Source organism: Mustela putorius, unplaced genomic scaffold (genome assembly GCF_011764305.1).
Source record: "Mustela putorius furo isolate JIRA1106 unplaced genomic scaffold, ASM1176430v1.1 tig00000083_pilon_pilon_pilon, whole genome shotgun sequence".
Lineage (NCBI taxonomy): Eukaryota > Metazoa > Chordata > Mammalia > Carnivora > Mustelidae > Mustela > Mustela putorius.
In genome coordinates, this window is record NW_025421273.1 from 6,964,567 (window position 1) to 6,989,029 (window position 24,463).

The 24,463-nt window shown below is 44.2% G+C and overlaps 1 protein-coding gene across 1 annotated transcript; it reads left to right on the forward strand.

Moving 5' to 3' along the window:
• Window positions 1-2,301: 2,301 nt before the first annotated feature.
• On the forward strand, window positions 2,302-22,712 carry MGST2 (microsomal glutathione S-transferase 2). The gene is made up of 5 exons (XM_004768484.3): window positions 2,302-2,623; window positions 7,053-7,152; window positions 18,900-18,970; window positions 21,921-22,002; window positions 22,484-22,712. Exons 1-5 carry the CDS (start codon window positions 2,566-2,568, stop codon window positions 22,611-22,613), a joined length of 441 nt encoding a protein of 146 aa, XP_004768541.1. The 5' UTR covers window positions 2,302-2,565; the 3' UTR covers window positions 22,614-22,712.
• Window positions 22,713-24,463: the final 1,751 nt, after the last annotated feature.

Sequence of the window (24,463 nt, forward strand, 5' to 3'; positions counted from 1 at the left end):
CCACTCTTTGTAAGTTAATTTTAGCATTCTTTACTCCCTGTTGTTAAAAACAAGACAACAGGCCCCAAATAGAGTCGCTTATTCGAAGTCCCACGTCAACACACCGAGACTTCACTTAATGACTGTTTCAGCTCTTGGAGAAATGGAATCTTAAACTAGACTGTCAGGAATCACCTCATCAGCATTAGTTCAGTAATCTGCCAGGTCGATCCCTGCCATGCCCTAAAGGAGAGTAACCTTGCAATAAGCAATTTACTTTTGGTCTGGTCTAATGTCCTTGTTCTACCTCCTTCTGCCTAGAATAGTCTTTCATCGTACAGCTCTCAGAGGTCTTTCCTGTCTGCTGGGTGCATGAGTATCTGAATAAAGCCAATAAGGTTTTTAACCCGTCCTCCGCTAAGTTTTGTTTTTTAATACCATATATGTGTGGTTTTTTTAAAAAAAAAATTCTCCTTTGAGCTAGTTAAAAGGTCATCCTGGTTCCCCCATTAATGAATTTGATAAAACCTTTGATGTGTTTTCATTTTCTATTTGCATGAGAGGCATGATTTTTACCTTTTAAAATATATCTTTCTACATTAGGTACATAATATGCTAAGTACTCTTCTAGATGCGGATGGGGAGCAAGAATTTTCCGTCCCCTCCAGGGTTTTTCTAGCTGGACTAAGAATCAAATTGACTTGAGGCAGATTAACAGGAGAAAATCACATTTAATGGTGCACACACGAGGAATCCACAAAGACACGGAAATTCCAAAGATAGGCAAACTGACATGTATGTGTCATTCTGAACTAAGGAGAAGGGGGTAGAGGTCTGGGACTTCAAAGGGAAGGAATGCACTTCACAGGAAGTTGAAAAAGGGTCAATGTTGGGTTAACAAGTGTTTGCTGGGCCGTACAGAAACAACGGGACATAGAGGACTCTGACCAAACAGGCCTTGTTAAGTTCTTCCCTATCTACTACACCCGGTTCATATCCTGCTGTCCTTATCTACAGTGATACCTCGCTTCCTGAAGCAGGTTCTCTATCTAAATTATTTTTAGGCAGTTGGGGGCGGGGAGGCAAAGAGCTTTTCCTGAGTCTGCTGGACTTGACTCCTTTTTAATTCAAAATCATCTTCAGACCAAAGTGGCCCATTGTGGGGTGGTGCTTTACATGAAGCCCCTTTGTGTGTTTATTTAACAAACCCAGAATATAGGTTTGGGCGCTACGCATGCTGTTCTAAGTGCTTGATAAATGTAAACTAACTTAATCCTTCTAACAGCACTACAGCACTTCGGAGTCCCTTCAGCCTTTCTCAGCCCCTGTTATCAGACTGATGCTCAACATCCTGGGCAAGGGTGCGTGGGCACTAAGTGCCAGGGGAGGGAGCAGGGCCCTTCTCCTGGCTCTGGGGCTCCCTCTAAGTGAGCTGGAGCGTGAGATGAGAAATGGGCCCCAACTTTGTTTTGTAGGAAGCTGCCTCTTGAAGGAGCAAAAGAGTTGTGTTGACAGAGGGGCGGGGCTATGATAAATGGGCTCACTAGTGAAGTCCCCATGCTGGGGGGACCCACACGGGGCCTGGTGGTGGGGGGCAGTGCTCTGACTGGCATGATGACCGTTGTGCTGTGTTTCTTATAAAAGTCAACTTAGGGGCGCCTGGGTGGCTCAGTCGGTGAAACGTCTGCCTTTGGCTCAGGTCATGATCCCAGGGTCCTCGGATCGGGCCCCATGTCTGGCTCCGCACTAAGCTTGGAGTCTGCTTCTCCCTCCCTCTCTGCCCCTCCCTGCCCCTTGCTCATGCACGCTTTCCCTCTCTCTCAAATAAATAAATAAAATCTTTTTTTAAAAGTCAACTTAACTATTACTTCACTTCTCCTGAGGGCCCTCATCCTTCTCAGAAAATATGCTTTAGTTTATTATTTGTTAAAAACGTATGGTCACCAGGCCCAAGGGAGAGTCAAGGTGACAGCGGGAGGCAGCAGGATGGGGGGTGGGGGCGGTGAGGGAGGGCACAATTGGAATCTGCTGGACTTGTGTTTAAATCCAAGTTTGACCATTTACTGGAGAATCAAGTTCAAATCCCTTTAAATGAGCATTAAACCTCAGTGGGATTAAGTAAATGCTTCCGTCTCTTTTCCCACCAGAAGTGAACAAGGGCTCAGCTAGCGTTTGCAGTTGGGGAAGAGACTCAAGGGTCCTGAGGTTGGAAGAGGGGGAGGGAGAGTTGGTTTGGAATTGGTTGAGAAGGTCTTCCCGCAGGTGCTGCTGGGGGCGGGCTAATCCGGAAGGCTGAGCTGCAGCTGCAGTGTGGGGGGTGGAGAGGAGAGAGCCTTCCAGCAAGCTCCGGAGGCAGCTCCCAGCCAGATAAAGATCTGTGACTGGCAGCTCCAGATTCACCTGCTGTCCCAATTCCTGTTCCAGGGCAAAGATCACCCAGCCCTTAGACTCGTCCTTTTTTTTTCCCCCCTTCTCCGGGCTTTGTTTACCTTATAAGGAAGGTCAACAATACAAAGTCGAAAGTGCCTGCTACTGGCCCCTGGATTTCAACAAATAGTTTCTTGGACCAGAACATTCCATGTGAAGATGGCTGGGCATTCAATCCTGCTGGCTGCTGTCTCAGTCCTGTCGGCCTGTCAACAAAGTAAGAGTCTCAGGCAGTGTGTGTGTGTGTGCACAAGGGGGGGGGGGGAGAAGGTCTGGTTTTTGAGTTTCATGCTTCCTTCCTGGTGGCTGTGGGGGCCACAAAAGGCATAGCGTACCCTGGTTCGTCCGCGTCTCCTTCCCCAGAGGGAGAGATTTTGGAACATTCCAGGGAGCAGTTCTTGCAAAGGGGCTGAGGTAGGCTCTCTGAGCCTGGCGATTCTGCCATGTTTGTGGTTACCACCCACGGCCCAGTTCAGATGACCCTTAGAAATGCACCAGCTAACCTGACGGAAGGGGGCTATCCATACTAATTCGGATGGTTCCAGAGGAAACATTGTACCTGCTTTAGACCCCAGCTGTGATTTTTTGAAGCCTCATTTTTTATTAATGTTTCTTAAATAAACTGCCTATGGCAGGTATGATGATCAGGTTTAAAAAAATCTGCAGAAATACGAGCTTCAGGTTAGGTGATGAATTCGAAATCTTAAAGCACCTTCCCAGTAGACTCATTGGGCATCTCGACTCGCTGGTTATGTAAAGAGCATTTGCTCCATGGAGGGTCAATTATCATCTTATCTATGATGTCAGCTTAACATGCTAAATGGGGAAAAGGGTCTGGACACTGGGGAGCAAGACTGGGAACCAACCATGCATATTTCTTTATTTTTCTGAGTGTGTTGCTCCCAGGAAGGGGAGGCAGAGCTGGGGCCGGCTCAGGGTGCACAGATGGCCAGAGCATGAAGGGACCACAGCTTTGGATAAAGTCCAGGTCTACATGCATGTTCAGGGTCTTGCCTAACCAGTGTGTTTTGTGTATTTATGAAAATATGATACTATGACACACATTGTGTGGTTTGATTCATATTCTAGAGTAGAGTAGGGTGTTTTTCGCCAACTAAAGGGGCTCTTGGGTCACGGCGGCCTCGCTGGTTCCCACACATCTCCCCAGAAGCACACCAACCCTGTGTGTTTCCTCCTTCTGGTGCTGTAGAGAGCACAGGACTGGATCCACTAGACACCCCAGAGCATCTGTCAGCCTCACAGAGAGGCTTCTGTGTGCTGGTGGGTGCAGGGGACAGCGGGGAACTGTGGCCAGAGGTCAGGTGGGGGTGGCTGGGAGTGGGTGGGGAGGAGAGGAAACTGGGCCCTGGTGGTTGGTGGTACTTGAAGACAAAATTCAGCTGAAAGTTGTGAAGATCTTATTGGCTTTATTCAACAAGTCTTGAATCAGGCAGCATCCCATCCGGCAGATAGAGAGGAGCTCTGGAGAGCTGTATAATATGAAAGACAGAGGGCAGAAGGAGGCACAAAAGGAAGTTGCTAGCAAATGGGGATTGTTTGTGGCAAAGGTCACCTTTTTTAGATAGCATTTATCTCTCAGGCCCATTGCCTCACTAGTGCTAACCTGGTAATTCCAGACTGACTTGTGGAAGATTCCACTTCCGGGAGAGGTTGGAACCGTACCTAAGTGAGGGATTAAGTCTCGGTTCCGTGATGTCAGCTTAGTGCTAATCACTCCATTTTGAGCCTGTTGTCTCTTTTTTAACAGTGGTAGATGGGGAACGTTTACTGACACACTGTTTAGTTGACATGAAGGAACAGAATTTGCTGCTTCTGTAGAAGTCTGGTGTTTATGGAGAAGGGACACCATGAATCATGGTAGAAACAGATCTGGTTTTGAAGACAGACAGTTCCCTATCTGTCCAGCTCAGCCACTTACCAGCTGGGTACCCCTGGCCAGGATGTTCTGTCCTTCAGTGTCCTCTTCAAAGAGGGTTAAGCAGGAGGCTGGGTGAGAAGTGCCTACCAGAGGGCCTGGCCTGGGGTTGGGGCATAGCATGGTCCGTCCCCATCCTCTGCTGCTCGCCCTCAGAAAGAAGCTTTGACTGGACTGAGGGGCAGCTACACAGTCAAGAAGCTGAGCTATAGCTGGGGCTGGGGTGGGACCGGGGGTGGTGGTCTCGATTCTCACCCCCCTCTCGCCTCTCAGCATACATGCATTCCTCTGGTGAAAGTGGAGAAAAGAGAAAAAGACAGGCATAGCAAAAGGAGAATATCACCAAGTAGTTTTTAGGTGACTGTTAGGGAGGGAAATAAAATGGCTGCCAGCATTTCCATCCTCATCATGTGATCACAGCAATAGCCATGGCCTCCCTAAGGCTCCTGACCTGGAAGAGCAGAAAGAGGCTTCTCCTCCTCAGGGAGATGCTGGCTCTACTGAATCCTTCCTCCCGGGGCTGTGGGTGGGCTGGGTGGGGAGCATTCAAACACCCCTGCCATTGCCGGAAACTCCTTGTGTTTGTCCTGTGACAGACAGGCGTGACCAGGTGCTATAGAGAACCTGAGGAAGATGGTACTTTCAAAGCTTTCACACATGGCTTTATTTCGAAGCTCTATATTCTTGCCCCATTGCCCAGTGTAAATCAAGGAGCACACGTCTTTCACTGTTTCCATCTTACAGACGGAAGCAAGAAGACTTACCAAGTGTTTTCTCCAAGGCCGTGTAGCCATGGTGGCAGCACGGTACAGAATGGCCGCCATATTTCCCCTCTGCAGACACGTCTCCTTTTTGGCGCCAGCCAGGCAAGTGACTTAATGGCCTCTCCAGATTCAAGCTGACTTGTGAAGATTTAGCCAGGGCTGGAAGCAGCCTGTGCCAAGTCCTGCATTTCCCAAAGCTTCACCCTGCTCTGTCTGGCTTCAGGGATGCCACAGCATTTTGAATGAGGGACTCTAACAGAGCATTTATGCACTTTTGATGTTTCAGCTGCAGCGTTTAAATCCTGAGCCATGGTTTATTTGTAGAGGAGAGGAAGTCGTGGGGGAGGGAAGAGGCCTGCTGTGTGAGCCCTTACTGAACCAGGCTCACTATTTACTGACTTGTCAGAACAGAGATAGGATCGGGTCTCAGGAGGAAATGCATCACGCCAGAGACTGTCACACAAGCTAGAAACGTGGTGCGCAAGAGGAAACTAGATTTGAAACACGAGCAAGTGGGAAATGGATGTGGAGGTACTAAAGTAAGCGAGACCAGGATCGCCTGGAGAGAACTGGTAGGGAACCGAAACCAGAAGAAATAATCTGAAGGGAAATCCTCGAGCCCAGAGTTACTGATGGGGCAAAGCTAGGGTGATAAGGAAGGGAGGTGAGAACAACTGCCCAAGGAGGAAGTGTGGTCTGGAAGCCAGTGAGCTTCATAGGGCTGGTCGTCAGATGCAAGCGACTCTGGCATTGGGCCTGGATGATCTAATGCAAATGTGGCCAAGGAAGAACAAAGTCATGATCATCTCATAGTAGGGAAACTGAGTCAGGCAAGGAGGCATCGTTCCCAAAAGTTTTCTTGTGACCTTCCCTCCTGGCTCTTAACCTCTCTAGGTAGCCACGGATCTGCTTTATGTCACTATGGATTCATTTGCACTTTTGAGAAGTTTATATAAGTGAAACTCTACAGTACTGTTCTCTTCTGATCTTGCTACTCTCATTCAGCATAAATGTTTGAGGTTCATCCCTGTTGTTTCATGTGTCAATTGTTCATTCTCTTTTACTATCTAATAGTATTCTATTATATGGATATACCACATACACCAAAATTTGTTTATCCATTAGTTTGTTGACCAACATTTGTGTTAGGGTTCTCCAGAGAAGCAGAACAATACAACATGCTCACACATTTATTTAAAAAAACATTGGTTCACACCATTATGGGGGCTGGCAACTCTGAAATTTGCAGGGTGTGTTCGAAGTCTGGAAATTCTAGCAAGAACTGGTGTTGCCGCGTGGAGCCTGAAGGCAGCGGGTAGGCAGAATTCCTTTCTCTTTGGGGGACTTCAGTCTTTTCTCTGTGGGCCTTCAACTGATTGGATGAGGCCCACTCACATAAGGAGGGTAATCTGCTTTACTCAGATTTATTCTACTGATATGAATGTTACTCACACCCAAAAAATATTTTCACAGAAACATCTAGACTGGTGTTTGACCAAACAGTGGGGCACCATGGCCTAGCGTAGTTGAGATAATAAAATTAACGATTAACAATTGCAAAGTTGTTCCTAATTTTTGGCTATTATGAATAAAGCTGCTATGCACATTTGTGTATAAGTTTTTATATGGACATATGATTTAATTTTTCTTGGGGAAATAAGTAGGAGTGGAGTGACTGGCTATATGGTCTATGTATGTCTAACTAAAAAATCCCATTTGTTTTTCCAAAGTGATTGTACCATTTTACATTCCCACCAGAGTGTTTGAGAATTCTGGCTGCTCTGCTAGCCTTACTGCTCTCTTTTTTAATTTATATGATTTGTCTTTTTAACTTTAAACCTTTTAATAGGTATGTGATGGTATCTAATTGTGATTTAAATTTGTGTGTTTCCTAATCAACAGTGATGTGCTACATTTTAATTGTTAATCCCTCTCTATGCTTGCAGGTTATTTTGCTTTGCATGTGGGAAAGGCAAGATTAAAATACAAAGTTACACCTCCGGCAGTCTCTGGGTCACCAGAGTTTGAAAGAATATTTCGTGCACAGTAAGTAACGCTTCCCCCACCCTTCTGGGATCTGGGCCTACCACATATAGAGACTTCTGATCCGGGCAAAGAGGTGCAGAGAAGATATCCCATTGTAACAAACCATACTTCACAGCCAAACCCCTCCTCATGATTCTTGAAGCTTGAAGCATCCAGCACATGGAGTCTCTACTGACCTACATTTTGAATTTAGAGGGTGCGTTTATAGAAAAGGCTGGGATCTTAAGAAAGACGTCTCTATATCTCTAAGCATGGCGGTTTGGTTCAAGAGCCCCTTGAGTACTCTGAGAGTTCGATAGCCTCCAGCTGGATTAGCTATGACATCAATTTCCTATCTTTATTTTGCCTTTCCACGTGAAACAGAGACAAACCATTTCCTGAAATCCTAAGCCTGTAAGAGTGAGAAAACTTTCCATTTCACACATACTTGTAGTGATTTTGATCATCTTGTCTTTTCAGATGCACACAGAATGTTCCACCATAAACACCATGAGTTTGGCTGCTACAGAAGCTAGGGCTCCCTTTAGATCTCATCCCCCAAATAAGTGCTTTTAGAAACATTGCATGTGTCACCATTTATGTGTCACTCGGCTCTTTTGTTAATACTTTGGGATTTTTCATCTATGTCATGAGTGACGTGGGCCTATAATTTTCCTTTATTTATATGATCTTCATCTCACTTTAATACCAAGATTATACTAGTCTCATGGACTGAGTTAAGAATTATTTTCTCAGAGAATTTTAGTAAGATTGGGAGAGTGTGCTACTTCAAAGTTGTTAGAATTGCCTGTAAAATGATCTGAACTGATGCTTTCCTTGTGGGAAAAAATCTCAACTGTGGAATTTGATTTCTTTAATGATGATTGGATTATTTGGCTTTTTATTCCATCTTGAATCACTTTGGGCAAGTCATGATCCTTGAGCAGACAACATTGTTCTCTTGTCCATCTCTTTGCTTCAAAAGAATTGCACAGACTGGGTGCCTGGGTGGCTCAATTGGTAAAGCAACTGCCTTCGGCTCAGGTCATGATCCTGGAGTACTGGGATTGAGTCCTGCATCGGGCTCCCTGCTCCACGGGAAATCTGCTTCTCCCTCTGACCTTCTGCTCTCTCATGTTCTCTCTCACTGTCTCTTTTTCAACTAAATAAATAAAATCTTTAAAGAAAAAAAAAAAAGAATTGCACAGATTATTCCCCAGGCTTGAAATTGTGGGATGTTAATAGAAGAGATCATTTTAAGAGGTGCATAAACATGTTTTTTTTTTTTTTTCAACAAAATTTTCTTGTGGTAAGAACATGTAATGCAAGATATACCCTCTTAAAAAATTTAAATGTATAAAATATTATTGTTTGTAGAGGTACAGTGTTGTACAGCAGGTCTCCAGAGCCTGAGCTCTTACTTGACTGAAACTTTATGCCCAAGATATGATTTTCAGTAACATTGAATGACATGGTGAGAGACTCATTTCCCTTTCGGTTGTCTTTGAATCTTTATGATTATGTCAAGTGGAAAGCATTGGTTTGGTGCCGATATGTCCCACCCTCCAGTATTTATTTTTTATCAGAGTAATACATGTATGTGGCCTGAACATAAAGTGACATTACAAGTTTGAAAGCAACAAATAACTCTCCTTACTGCCAATCCAACCCCAGAGACAACCATTGGCACCCTTCTGACTACTACTTTTGGTATTTACTTCCATATTTCTAAACATTATGCTTTCACTGCTATTTATTGATTAATAAATTTTAGACAGTATCCATTAGCTTCCTTTTATGGAAGAAAGAATTTCATGTGTTTCCACTTCCTCTTTTCCTTACCTCCCCCTTCCAGTACAGGGACATCACTTTGTTGAGTTAAACCGACAGCCAATGTTTATATTATTATAATTAACTAAGTAATGTTCAGACTTGAGTCAAATAGTATGTAATGATTTCAGCTCTTTCTTGTGAAATTTTTCATTTTATCTGGGGTTAATGATTGTGTCTTTATTTGTTTGCTTAGTTTCATCCTCAAATCTTGAAGAGAACTGAAACTCTTCTCTTAGTACATTCAAATACATGATACCAGTAATACCATTTTTCCCCGCCTTGGATCATTTCTGCTTGAGTCTTCCATCTTTCTGCTTCAATCTGGAGGATGCTTTTTAAACCTGCTACACGTTGTCATTGTGGGAGTTTTTGTCATCATTCCAGGAATTCTCCTTATTGTCTCCTGATTTGGATCGCCTGCTTTCCTGGACCTCCTATTTTCCTGTTTATTGGTTTTCTCTCATTTTGGTGGAGCATACCCTGCAGAAGTTTGCTGAGAGAGGTTTGAATAGTTGGTCAGATTTTGAGACTTTACATTTCAAAATATGCTTTTACTCTGCCTCACAGCTAATTGATGTGTTGGTTGGACATATATTTCTATGTTAAAAATCCTTACTCTCCGAATTTTGAAAATATTCTTCTATTATTTTCTAGTTTCCACTGGTATTGTCGTTATGTTCTGTGCCATTCTAATTCCTGGTTCTTTGGAAACCGTGGAGGCTTTAGAATCTTCCTCTCATCCCAATGTCCTAAGATGTTATGGTTCTGTGCTGACTGAGAGGCATTTGTCTTTACTATGCTGACCCCTACATAAAACTTTTTTACAGACTGAAAACTCATGTCTTCCTGTTCTAGAATTTTTTTTTTTTTAAGATTTTATTTATTTGTCAAAGAGAGAGCGAGCGAGAGCGAGCACAGGCAGACAGAGTGGCAGGCAGAGTCAGAGGGAGAAGCAGGCTCCCTGCGGAGCAAGGAGCCCGATGTGGGACTCGATCCCAGAACCCTGGGATCATGACCTGAGCCGAAGGCAGCTGCTTAACCAACTGAGCCACCCAGGCGTCCCCCTGTTCTAGAATTTTTTAAAAAATATCTTTTCCCCTGAATTTCCTCTTCTTCATTTTCTCTGTTCCTTTATTCTTAAAACCTCCATGAATTGTATGTTGAGCTCTGGGTGGGTCACCTAGTTTTCTTTTATCTTTGGTTTTTCATCTTGGACTTTTGCTCTTTCTGGGAAATTTCTGGAACTTCTGTTTACTAACCTTTAAAAAATTCAGATATCAGTTTTACTTTCTAAGAATTAATTTTTATTCTTTGATTTTTCTTTAGCTATTACTGCTGCTATTAAATCATCCCTTTTTGTTTTATGGATACAGTTTAATTTCTTATATCTGAGGATTTTTATGATATTTTTTAAACTTCTTGTATCATTTCTGTTTTTTCCAAGCTCCTCCTTATTTGTTGATTTTAGCCTCTGTCTTTCATTTTTATGTATTATCTGCCCATTAAATATCTGTTGACCACCTCTATATACTTGACACTGTTCCAGTAGCTTATGATATACCAGTGGAAAAATTAAACAAAGATCCTTGCCCTCTTGAAGTTCACCTTATAGTCAAAGAAGATGGAAAGGAAACAGGTAATAGTATAAGAAAATACTATATTAAGCAAGAGGGGGTAAGTGTTAAAGAATAAAGGAAAAAGGAGAGCACTGTAAGGGAGCATAGGGATGGGTTGCTGGGGGGCGAGTTGGGGCGGGTTCTTATTTAGGTTGTTCCGTGTGGACCCCACCGAGAGGTGACTCAAGCAAAAGCTTGAAGCGGGTAAGAGTTAGCCGTGTGAACATGCAGAGGAAAGCCTATTGAGGCAGAGGGAGTAACTATTGCAAAAACCCTAAGTGGGAATGTGCCTGGTGGGTGAGCAAGGGAGTCTGTGGCTGAGAGAAGGAGCTGACACAGTGGTAGGAGGTAAAGTTAGAAAGCTAATAGATGGATCATGTTGGGCCTTAAAAGCCTTTGTGAGGACTTTGGCTTTCCTCTGAGAGAAACAGAAAGTCCTTCTAAGGTTTTGAGCAGAGGAGTAACACCATCCTATATTTTCAAAGGTTCACTTGATCTGCTTTGCTGAGAACAGTCTATATGAGGCATTGGTAGAAGGAGGAAGTTCGGTTAGGAGGCTACCTTGAACCAGGGAGGTAGCAGTAGAGATGGTGAGAAATGGTCAGATTCTGGATATGTTTTGAGGATAGAGCCAAGAGAATTTCCTGACATAATAAATACGGAGTGTGAGAAGCGTCAAGAATGACCTCAGAGATTTGGCCTGAGCGTCCCAAGAGACAACCGAGAGAGAGAAGGCAGCAGGAGGACCAGCTTCGAGGGGAAGACCAGGTGATTCTGATTGACATTTTGAGTCCGAGATGTGACTTACGCTACAGCTAAGGAGAGGCTGTCAGCATTGTCATTCACTACGCTGCTTGGATCCTTTCTTGTTGCATTGTAAACAGCCTGGTACGGTACACATCTGGGTAGAGAGACAGCAGGCAGGTGGATACACGAATCTGCATTTTGGCAGAGGGATCTGAGCTGGAAATACAAATTCACTGGCACACGAAGAAGATTTAGAACCACGACACTGGAAGAATTTTTTTTTTTTTTTTTTAAAGACCTCTTGAGTGGGTGTAGGTAAAGGAGAGAAGAGGAACAAGGACTGAACCAGCCTTAGAAATCAAGAGGACAAGGGTCCAGCAAAGAGATCTGAGCAAAGGAGATCTTAGAAGCTTTACTCAAAAGTCAAGTGGTTCTTGATGGGCCCGTTTAATAAAGAGTGTCAGAAAATGATCGGGGAACTCCGTGTGCATGGGTGGGGCTTACTGAGTTAGGCAGCTTCGCCAGAGGGTGATTGATCATCAGCAGCTTTCTTTGGGAGAGCTCCAAACATCAGTATCTGTAGGTTCCTTTTCTGGGACCATTTGGTTTCTTTCGAGAAAACTCTTAAGCCCCCTGTGGGGACAGGCAAGTGCGGGCTGAGGGAAGAGGATGAGTACAATAGGTCTTACTTCCAAAAACCTGAAAGTGTGCCGGGTGAAGGAAGGAAGGTTCTTCTTCTACACAGTATGTAGGTGCCCATGGTTCCTAGCACAGAATTTTGTTCTGGACCCCCCTGCGATTCTCTGGTTGGGGTTCTCTAGGCAAAAGAGCTCCCCTGTCCTGGGATGGGGAAGTAGGAGTGGGGCTCAGAGGTGGAGGGGAGCAAAGCACTCCTTATTAGAGTCTGTCAACCAGTTCTTCCCTTTCAGCCTTTAGCCTCAAAGGTACCCGGAGTCCCCAGTTCCTGAGCCTGTTGGGGTTCTGGGATGAGCAGTGTCTTAGTCTTGATTGGTCCGTCCTTCTGCAGGCACTGAGGCTTCATCTGTCTGCACTCTGTCAGCTCAGCCGCTGTTCCCCTGAGGGCTGTCCTTCTTCAGAAATTTGCTAACATCTCTCTTCCACTGCTGTGTCTGCTCCCACTCTCCTTGTTCTCGATGACTCTGTATCTATTTTTTTTTCCTTTACTGGCATTTTAGTGAGGTTTCAGGAGGGAGAAGAAGTAAACATGGGTTCAGTCTGTCACGTTTAGCACGGAGCCCTCGTGATGTGCTCTCAACACTTCTTGAACATCCATTCTCTTCTTCGACAGAGGGAGGGTCTTGTGCTCTGAGCCTTCAACAATCAACAGCATCTAATGAGAACTTGGCAAATTTTGTTCTCATGGGATTTATTTTTATACTTTATTTAGAAAGTGATATTCTTTTTCTAGTCATAAAAATTTCATTCTCCCTAATTTAACTAAAAAAAAAAAATAGGTGATTTATAGAAAAATAGTGTTATATGGAGATGCTAAACTTTTGACAGTGATATATTAATGCTTGAAGTTTAGGAGACACTGTACTATTTATAAACCTCTTCACAGGAAGAAATTCCACATCTTCCTACCTTGTCTTCTGTCATCTAAGAACTTTCTCTTGGGACGTGCTGGGCTTCTGGCATGCTCAGTCCTTGGGCTGCTTCTGGTTCTGTTTGTACTTACCCTTTCCACAAATTTAATTTCTTTCAAGTTATTGCTCTGTCCCTTTTCTCTCTCTCTTTTTAAAATATTTGTGTATTTATTTGAGAGAATGAGAGAACGTGGGGGTGGGAGTGAGGAGAAGCAGGGAGAGAAGAGGAGGAAGGGGGAAAGAATCCCAAGCAGACTTTGTGCTGAGCACAGAGCTAGTCCCAGGGCTCAGTCTCACAACACTGACCTGAGCTGAAACCAGGAGCTGGAGACTTAACCAACTGAGCCACCCAGGCGCCTCTCTCTCTTTTCTATAGCTGGATGCCATTTTGGAATATTTCTCTTAAGCTGCTGTTTATTAAAAAAAAAAGTATACACACTTAATTTTCTTGTTAGAAGTATTTTGTTTGTTCTTTTTAATTAATCATGGCAGAATGAAGAGGGGTTAAAGAATAATGGCCAATAAGTGGGGCAGAGGGAGTGAGGAGTCATCAAATACCTTTAAGAGCATAGTGGTAATTGTCCTGAGTGCTCTCTGAAGGGTGAGTGAGGATGACCTATTCACTTCCCTGAATTTCTTCTTAGATGTTCCATTGTGCTAGACCAAGTCTTCATGTAGACTATAAGGTTTAAGTATATCAGGCCAAATCAGATTGGATTCATTGCTAGTGAAGCCATTTTGATTTTATCTGAGGTGGTTAGGGCAGGATCCCTTGGGATAACGCGGTCATCCCAAAGCCTGCTCGGCTATTCTTGTCTTCAAGGGTAGGCTCTCTTGAGTCCTGCAAATCCCCGAGAGGAAAAGCACTTTCTTTTCTGGCTCTCCTGGACCTTCTCCTGAAGGACATTGAGTCCTTCAGCCTCCCTTAAAGGTCTTAGGGTCATAGCTATATCAGATATGCTGTCTTTTTCCCTGATATTTTGTCCTAAGTTTGGTGTTAGGACTAATCCTATCTCTAAGTGGAAACTGACATCTCCTAACAACCACTTCAAGGTCCCTCTGACCAGAAGGAAGTACCTATTTCCTATCTCAAGCTCACCTCAGGTTGGATATTCATTTGCCGAGCAGAGATTATTATGGCTCCCGGTTTACCCATATTACTAGCCCAGGGCCTCATCCCCATTCAGTTCCTCTTTCCTTCTTCCAGGAAGGGTCTTAAAGAGGACTCTCTCTAGAATTTTGCATCTTTTACTGGAATACATTTTTAAACTTGTGAACAAATCAAGTATAGTTTCAACAAGGGCCATTCCTTCCAGTTATTGCTAAGCTTAGGAAATTCTATCTCATCTAATTTGAGTATCTTGATCCCTTTAGATTGAAGGATTTTATAAATCTAAGAAGCAGATCCAAGTAATAGTTTGATCTTGTTGCAATTTAAGTACATTCCCTCTGATTCTATTCTCATCAGAAGAGCGGAATAGCTGTTAATGACCCCACTCTTTTTCATACATTTGGGGACCATTATTAAGTATCTTTCATCTTCTGTATTTTGAGGCTACATTGTAATAATTCTTTAGCTTCCCCCCCCAATCATTAAAAAAGTTTGGTTGTTCTCTTTGGACTAAGATTTTTCGTATTCTAAACCTGAAGTCTGGAAGTAGATGTAATGTCCCAACAATGGTTTCTTTAGTGCTGGGTAAGATAGTAGAATTTCCTCTCACTTAGTTCTTTGAATGCACCCCTATTTGCTTAATATTGAATTATTCAGTTTCTGTTCCAGAATTAGCCTGTCACAAGTAACCCATTCATCATGAACCTGAGTACTCTTTAGAAATATTACACTCTTCTTACCCACTATATCTGTAAATTTTTTGTTTTTGCTGTTTCACTTACTTTTTTATAGTCATTTTTAATTCAAATACAGAAATTTAGAGTTTCAAACTATTGGCCTTACTGTATGTCTAAAAACTCTGGAGAAAGGAAAATTCACAAAGAATAATTTTCAGGTATTCTGCAACACTGGGGTTATAATTAATGTGGATCACTTATTTTTTTTTAAAGATTTTATTTATTTATTTGACAGACAGAGATCACAAGCAGGCAAAGAGAGAGGAAGGGAAGCAGGCTCCCAGCTGAGCAGAGAGCCTGACGTGGGACTTGATCCCAGGACCCTGAGATCATGACCTGAGGGGACACTAAGTAATCTGCTGGGAGGGTGAGGAATCTTGGGAGCTTCGATTTAATATTTGCTCTTAAAATCTCGTTCTTTAATTTCTGTTTTGTGTGTGTTTTATCATGTAGATGATATTCTTTTCCAGTTGATTTTATGAGCTGGGCTAATGGATCAGCCCCATATTCCTGGTGGTTTAACACAATAGAAGTGTGTGTCCTGGTCATGTAGGGTCCTGTGTGGAGTTCCTAGTGGAGCAGCCTTCCACATGGCCATTGAGAGGCCTACACTCTAAAGTGTAGGCCTACACCCATCTAAAGGGTCTGTCCCCATCCTTGTCCTTAGAGCTCTCCCCACTCAGCCAGTGTGGGAGGGAAGGGAGCGTGGCACACCTGCTTCTTGACCATTTGGCTCAGAGGTGACATATTTTACTTTCTCTTTCCAATGGCAGGAAATGGCCCTGCCCAACTCCAGGACAGCCGGGCATCGGGTCCCTGGGTGTGCAACACCAACTTCATGCCATCTTTGTGGCCAGCTCACTACCTCTGCTACATATAGGAGGACATGTGTCTGTCTGTTGCTTTTTAATGGGGTTATGCAACCAGGAGAACTGTACAGTCAACAAAATTTGGATACCCGTGTTTTAGGAATTGCTCAGTTTGGCTGTCAGGCCTCAGTTTGGTTCTTTTTTCCAAAATGAGGTGAACTGAGCAATACAGTTCATGACAGACAGGAGCTAATGGTACTTAGTTCAGGACTGTACTCACTACTGCTGCCTTCCGGTCCAGTGGGACTCTGGAGTGGCCACAAGTCTGGGGCCCCACAGCTAGACTCCCTCGGAGTTAGGCGTGAACCGAAAATGACTCAATCTTCATAGGCTTCTTCGGGTCGTCCTTTCTGGTGACCAGCTCCTTCCGGTTGGTCTGGCACTTTCCTACCCAAAGTTCTGTGTCCCAGGAAACCCTCAGGTCTAGGCGGACTGAGACAATGTAGCTGGGACCATCCTGGTTATGAAATTCAAAGTCCCATGTTCTGAAATCCCGCTCAGTCTAGGGCAAACTAGAAGGATTGGTCACACTACTGTCTTCCTAACAGACTTTTCCTGTCATTGCCCCTGGGTAGACTTTGAGCCATACAGTGACTCTGCCTATAACAAAGGAAAAGCTTCTCCCCCAATCATTTTATGGGAAGCTTAACTATCAAAAGAGCACAGATTTTTTGAGCAGAGAGGGCTCTAACCAGGGACGAGTAGACAGACATGTTTCCCTCAGTGTGGGCATGTGGGAAAGGGGACAGTCCCTCAGTGGCCATAATGGGCTCCCTCCGTCCCTTCCCACATGAAGGGGAATGGACACAGCTGCTTCCAGTTGTTTTCTGTTGCATTTGGAGACTTTGCCTGAGGATCACCTAGAGTAAGACGACAGACCATATCTGCTTTCGTGTCCAAAAGAGACCGGGAATTATTTCCAGTTTAGTTTTCTTGTCAATGTAACTATAATTAGTCACCGATAGGATCGTTAAAAACAGAGTTTCCGAACTTGGTCCCCTTGAGTTGAACAGTGTTTGTGGACATCTTGCTGTGAACGAGCTATCTTGGGACACATCCAGGCATGAACCACTTAACTGTGGTGGCGGAAAGACATGGTCGCATGCTGGATTGGGGTGGTGCAGGAAGAGGTCATACTGAACGGGTAGAACAGGACGCAAGGTGTGTCAGCGAGGCAGGACCTGGTATTCTCAGTAGGCAGCTACAAGGAAGACCATCGCCATATAGCTGGGCTCCATGGCTGACCGTCAAGAGAATTATTTTCTATCTCTGATATATGATATTAAGACAGGGACAGAGCCTCCTTTCAGAGGGACTAGGGCTTAAGGCAGGGCAGCCCAAGTGGGGCCCGGAGGAGCAATGGATAATGAGCACGGCTAGGACCTGGGACTAGGGTGATACCGACAGTGACTAACTGCCTGGAGGGGACAAAGGGACTCGTTTTTTGGGAGCAGAACTGCCCAGATACTCCAGGCTCCGCCTTCAGGGAGCCCAAATGCAGTTACAGTTACACCCTTGCCGGAATCTCAATGGCTCCTAAGCAGCCCTGCTCACCCAGGACCTCAACACCCCCTCCGCTTATCTTCTGGGTCACTTCCTGGAGCCTCAAGGGAGGTGAGGGACACAACCCCTGCTGGAAAGCCCTTGTAGGGAGGGATCATCCCACTGTCTTGCTAGAGTCCTTCCCCAAAATCCCATGGATGCAAGCCCCATTAGCTTTCAGAGCTAGGGGTTCTGAGGGCCCAGCCCTCAAGCAGGAGTCTTAAAAGCTGGCAGGCTATCTGTGGGGTCCTCTGGGAGAAGCTGCTGGTATGGCATTGTGCTGGGGGGCGGTGCATGCAAGTGTGTGTCTCAGCCTTGCCCACCCGTTTCAGCGTGGGTATCTTCTCCTTGTCTCCACTGTAGGAGTCACTCAGCTGGCTTTCGGGTTTCCTTCAGAGGGAAATAATCTGTACAATCAGGGTATCCGTGGGAGGAGGGAAGTTCCAGAGCCCCCTATGTTGCCATCTTGGTGGCCAAATAAAATAAAAAACCTTTTTTTTTTTTTTTTTAAATTAAGAAAATAAAGCCCCTCATGGTGACCTCGGCTAGAAGATCCAGGTCTTCAAGAATGGGTATCAACTATCTCTGGGCCGATTGTCTCATAATGTGGTGTACACAAACTTCAAGGAATAATGTGGAATCATTTTGGATTCTCTACACTATGCCACTCCCACTGGGGTCAACTCAGGACATCACAAATGACAGTAGAGTTCTTTCCGGTTGTGATAGTGTCAGCAAGGAGCACAGCCGACCTAGCCGAGATCCCTTGGGGGTGCAGCATGGGAAGGATGAGTATAATTCATCTTTTTTTTCTCTTTGCTAGGTGCAGATGAATTATAGTTCTCAGAGAACTGTTCCTTTTTGCTTAAAATAGTAACAGATTTTCTGTCCAAGTTTTCTATGAATAGAGGCAATTTGACTTGATATTGGGACAGGGCTTTGGAATTTGGCGGTAACACAGAACCTTTGATTCTCCGCAAGGCATGGTCAGCTTGTGCTATCGGGACTTATTTTTTCCCTCCGTAAAATGGGAATGAAGAATACTCCATTCAGGAGACTTTAGGGGAATTACTTAAAGAGTGTTTTTTAACTGCTGGGTAACCCAAGTGGAAGGCAATGAGTGTGTAAGAATTTTTGGGAAGAGATCTGATAAATATAAATTTTGTTATTTTCTGGGTTCTTTAGAAGAGATGTGGAATGAATTTTGGGCTTAGAATCAGAACCATCTTAAGGTCTGTCTTTTGGAAAAGAGCTAAAATTCATTCCAACTACTGGCAGCTTACATGTTGGAAAGTGATTTTTGGCCCGGATCTGAGGTTTAAGCAGTGTTTGAGTCTTACCTTGGAAAACTCATTTGACATGAAAAGACATCTAAGTTTTTATGTAATTCTTATATTATTTTTATAAGAAGAGATTAGACATTTACCTCCAGATAAAAGCATAATGTTTTCAGGTTGAGTTTTCTCATAAAATAGCCTATGTCTGAGGCGTCTGGGTGGCTCAGTTGGCTAAGCCTCTGCCTTTAGCGCAGGTCATGATCCCAGGGTCCTGGGATCCAGCCCTGCATCAGGCTCTCTGCTCAGCGGGGAGTCTGCTTCTCCCTCTCCTCCCCGGTGGTGCTATCTCTGTCTCTCTCTCAAATAAATAAGTAAAATCTTAAAAAAAAAAAAAAATGACCAGTGTCTTTATATTTTTTTTTCTTGCAGACAAAACTGTGTGGAGTTTTACCCCATATTTCTGATTACGTTGTGGATGGCTGGATGGTATTTCAATCAAGGTAATTTTAAAATAGGATCGACTCTGTTCTAATGATGACTGTGGTTCTTAGAACCATTAAGGAACAGATGTGCCACCAAACATCGACTGATTGCGGAAATTGTTTTAAAGAAAATAATCCATGTCTCTGTGCATCAAAGAGCACTGCTCTGCAGATAAGCTAACTTTGGCTTCCTTTCAGTTTAACTCGGTAAAACAAATAACAAAAACAAAACAGAACAAGAAAACCAACTTGGAGCAAACTGCATGCTGGGCATTCCCAGATGAAAATGACATGATCTTGGTCTTCAACTCTGATTCCTTAATTCCAGTTTCTCTGCAAGAGTTCGCCCTAATGATCATAGCTATTATTATCTATAATACCTACGTGCCAGGTACTGTTTTACATCTTCAAACCCATCCCGTGGACAGGATAGATAGAATTGAAACCTTCCTATGAGGTAGGTTCTGTAACTGATGCCTACTCTACAGATGAGGAAACAAACCCACAGTTTACGTAGTTTGCTCAACTTAACATTCATCAGTGTGGGAGAAAACTGGCTTTCAAGTACAACTGTAGGTATTTTCTCAATAACACGTGTACCCTTGGGTTCATAAGGCTGTCGTGTTCCTGTGTGTAGCTGCTCTGCAAACATCTGGAAATATCCTTGGCGAGCTGAAGCCTTAACCCAAATATGCCTGTTTCTTTAACAGGGTCAGAGCAGCACTGGCTATCTGAGTTGGAGAAATTCAATCTCTTTGGCTTTATGCTAACTCTCATCATCTCATTTGGGTCTGACACTTGATGGCTAAGATTTCACTAAACCCCAATCCAGTGGCTTTCAAAGGCAACCTCTTTGACTGTCTTCTTGTAATTTTTGCTGTCAACTGAGGAATTTCAGATAAAATGTCCTTCAGAGAGAGAGACTTCTTAACTCTATTCCAACTCACATTTTTGTCCCCTGAGGGCATGAATGAAGGCGGTTGTTCCTTGTCAGGTAAGACTGCATTAACAACTAATAAGAAACCTGCCTTTGATAATGGGACTCAGTCTCTGCTATTTGACCCTTTGGATGTCACTGTAACGGGCTGAATGAAGCCACTATCAGAAAAGGATTTTCTGTCATAATTTTGTTCTTCCTCATGAAAACTTAAGTTGCCTGTTAATTGCCTGGAATAGTTCTTATTGGCGCCGAGGGAATTAAGTCATTATATGGGGGGTTTGGTGCGGAGGCTTCAGAACTGTAGTCTGCTTCAGGAACTGTCCACTTCCTCCCTCACATACCAGCTGCCCCCCGACCCCCGCCATCTCATCTCTTCGCTTGGCCGCCTCCTTCTCCCCTGTAGGTCCCAGGCATGCGTCCTCCCCCCAGGAGGCCTTCCCTGACCCCTTTCTAAGGGATGCTTCCTCCGCCCCCGCTGTTCCATCCCTCCTGCCTCATTTCCTTCCCTGGACTTTCAGTTCTGTGATGTTCTTCTAAGTTTTCTCCTTGTTGGCTGTCTTTGCTGATGATAAACTCTGTAAAGGTAGGGAGCTTGTATCTATTTCACTGCTGACCCCAATCCTTAGACTCTGCTCGGTGTAGAGTAGAAACTAAAGAAAATGTTTGTGATCTAATAAAATAAGGAATTTAATTTTATTCAGGATTTCAGAGCCCCAAAGATAGACTCCAAGTGTGTGCCAGAGGGCTCTCGCAATTTCCATCCATTGGGTGCTGAGGAAGAGAGAGGGTCCCTGATGGCAGGGAAAATATTGATTTTTTTTTTTTTTTTTGTGGGACAAGATGACAGAAGATCATGCTACACTTTACATTTCTTTAAGGTAAAATTTACACACTATATAGTGAAAGGCACAGATCATACATGGTCCATTCCATGAGTTTTAACAAGTGTGTGCCCATCAGATGCAGGACATGACTTCCACTCAAAATTTTTCTTTTTTTAAAAGATTCCATCTATCTATCTGTCTATCTATTGATCTATCTGCGAGAAGGGGGAGAAGCAGAGGGAGTGGGACAAGCAGACTCCATGCTTAGCATGCAGCCCAGTGTGGGGCTTGATCTTACAACCCTGGGAGTAATACCTGAGCGGATACCAAGAGTTGGACATTTTACTGACCGAGGGACCCAGGTGTCCCTAGAAAGTTTTCTTCTGCCCCTCCTCGTCAGGCCCTTTCAGAAGCAAACACCATTCTGGTCTTTTTCATCATAGTTCAGTTCTGCCCATTCTAGAACTTGCCATCGTGGGAACAATACAGTGTTTACTCTTGCACCGTGCTTCATTCACTCAGAAAAATGTTGAGAATCACCATGTTGTTGCAAGTATCCGTGTCTTTTCATTGCTGCATGGTATTCTGTAGTATGATTATCTCAGTTTGGTTATCCATTCTCCTGTTGGTAGGTTTCTGGGCTCTTTCCCGTTTTTTACTATTATGAATAAAGCTGCAATAAACATTCTGTGCAAGTTTTTTTTATGGACATGTGCTTTCATTTCTTTGGGGATAAATATATAGGAATGGAATTGTTGGGTAAAAAGTGGACCCAAAAGTTGGGTCATAAGAAACTACCACAACTTTTCCCAAAGTGGTTGTACTATTTTGCATTCCCACCAATAACGTATGAGGATACCAATACTGCCAACATTTTGTGTTGTTGGTCTGTTTAAATTTTAGCCATTGCAGTGGGTTTGCGGTGGTATCCTCTCCTTGTGGTTTTAAGATGCAGTTTGCTGATACTGAATGATGTTGAATAATGTTGAAAAAAATTCTCATGTGCTTATTGGTACATTTGTTTGTCTTCCTATATGAATTGTCTATTCAAATATTTTGCCCATTAAAAAAATTAAGTTGTTTTTGTCAGAGCTATTGGTGCATTCTGGACATGTGTACATTTTGTGAGCATTTTCTCAGTTGTCATACCACGTTTTGAGAGACCGCCATCACATTCCGTATCTTCTCTGTTTCCTCTCTGTAGTTTTTGCTACTTGTCTGGGTCTGGTGTACATATATGCTCGTCACCAGTATTTCTGGGGATATTCGGAAGCAGCTAAAAAAAGGTAAGGAGAAACTATGAACTGGGTGACACTTAGGAAAAGAGAGGCTGGGTGGCGTCGAATTAACTGTGCATTCCTGAGGTTATTAGGGCCCCGATGGTCGTGGTTGCACAAGTGATCTGAGTGGCCCAAGACCCTTCTTCCCAGGCCTTGCATAACTAGGGGTGAGACGGGAACATCAAGTACAAACTGGGCACTCAGTGTGCGCTCGCAGCCGCCACACTGGAAATCCTTGCAAGGATTGCGCACAATCTCCAAAAAGCCGCAAAGCAAACAATCCTGCCCAGGCGTGACCATCCTTTGAGTGTGCAAAGGATGGCTTTGTGGCTAGGCATCCCCTTAAATTCATGTGATGAATCCAAATTTTCAAATGGCAAAAGCGTTTGAAGTTCTGGGAGGTGCCAGTGGTGAGCAGCCTACCCCCGAACGCCTCCCATCATCGCTGCACTGGTTACCATGTCTCTGCCTCGTGTCTTTCTTGTAGGATCACCGGTTTCCGGCTGAGTCTGGGGAGTCTGGCTCTGCTGATGGTCCTAGGCACCCTGGGGATTGCAAACAGCTTTCTGGATGAGTACCTGGACCTCAATGTCGCCAAGAAACTGAGACCCTTCTGATGTCCTCCCCTCCCTTTGCCCAAATGTTTGCAGAAGCTGTTCACACCCTGAAGGTCATGTGGGGTCAAATGGATCAATTATTAAAAAGAGAAGGCTTTATTTTGTTTTTCCTGAAATGGCTTTGTAGGAACATACCCGTTAGAGAATGCGTTTCCTGTTTAAGAATTAAAGTCCACCGTGACAGTGTACAGCCTATCCTCAGTGGAAGGTGCACGGGCTCTGGTTCTTGACGTGCATGCTGAAGCCATGACTGCTTATGTGGGAGAGAGCAGCCTGACCACGCACCGGGTTTTCTGTGGCGCCATCGTCCCCCCACCGATAATGGTCCCACCACTCCTGTCCCACTACTACGTTCCAGACAGATGCTAAACAGGACGCCACGCTCACTTTATGGGCTGTAGGAGAGCAACAGATGGCTGTACACGGGGGAAGTCAGGCAAACACATAAAGTAGCCAGAGAAGACAGTCCTCAACTAATAGCACAAAACAAATCTAGGTGCGAAATTTCCCTTTTTAAAGAAAAAGGGAAAAAGGGATGGGGGGGAAAGGCCTATCATTTTTAAGGAAGCATCCTGAGACTAGTGTGCAGCTGATGTCCTTGCCCCTGGTCAGGGGAAGGAGGGTCATGGTCACAGCTGGAGCGAGGACGGGGTTCTGCTGTACTTCCTGTGTCATGTGGGGTTTGGGGTCGGCCGCTGCTGTGACTCTCCTCTATTTTCTTCATCTTTTTTTTTTTTTTTTTTTTAAAGATTTTATTTATTAGAGAGAGAGAGAGAGAGCGCACAAGCACAAGTAGGGGGAGCAGCAGGGAGAGGGAGAAGCAGTCTCTCTCCTGAGCAGGGAGCCCGATGCAGGGCTCGATCCCAGGACCCTGAGATCATGATCTGAGCCGGAGGCAGACAATCTACTGAGCCACACAGGCACCCTACTTTTTTCATCTGTAGGATGGGAATGAGTTCACCTCACAGTCTTCAGGGACTTCAGGAAAATGGAATTATGAGCCCATATAACACATTTTAACATCAGGAAAACGGCTCTGTCGATTTTTCTAGAGAAATCTGGACAGCATCGAGTCTGTCGTGGGCATCTTCAGGAAGCTGTTGATTGGGACTATGCATAATAGGAAAAGACTATGCATAATAGGAAAGACTATGCATAATAGGAAAAGAGATAAAGGCATTGAAAAAGTAGCGTTTCCAGAATAGTGGGGAAGAGATGACAACCCGGGGTCCCAAATAACAGTACTAAATATTTGCAAATACCCTGAGAACGCAGTGGTCTGAAAATGGGGCTATCAAGATCCTCCTCACGGGCTGTTTGCCTTTGAATAAGGCCCCTCACCCATAGGGGGCGGCTAGCAAGGCAGTAAAGACCAGAGCCAGCCAACACCAATCCTGTTGGAGCCCGTGCTGGGCCCGCTACCGCAGTTCCGTGTGGTTCTTTGCCTCTGTTTTCCTTGGGTAAAATGGGGCTATTCCTCACTGTAAAATGCTGTGTTTCTATGGTCTTTTTACTTTTTAGTATTCTGATCAGTTATGATGACTTGTATTGTGACATTTGATTGTTTTACACATTGAAGACAATAAAGAAGAAAGAAAGCAAATTTTTTGACCCCAAAGAACAGTTACTGCATAATCATATCCTTTGGAAGTGGGGAAAAGAACACACGACTTTCTCAATCTGGCACTTGAGCATTTATAAACAATTTTTTTTTTAAAGATTTTATTTATTTGACAGAGAATGATCACAGGTAGGCAGAAAGGCAGGCAGAGAGAGAGGAGGAAGCAGGCTCCCTGCTGAGCAGAGAGCCCGATGAGGGGCTCGATCCCAGGACCCTGGGATAATGACCT

Bases quoted from the DNA above. Each gene is read 5' to 3' on its own strand.
- MGST2 (XM_004768484.3), top strand. From the start codon at position 2,566: ATGGCTGGGCATTCAATCCTGCTGGCTGCTGTCTCAGTCCTGTCGGCC. The intron at 7,153-18,899 runs GTAAGTAACGCT...TTTTTCTTGCAG, and splicing joins GAAAGAATATTTCGTGCACA to ACAAAACTGTGTGGAGTTTT. The intron at 18,971-21,920 runs GTAATTTTAAAA...TCCTCTCTGTAG, and splicing joins TGGATGGTATTTCAATCAAG to TTTTTGCTACTTGTCTGGGT.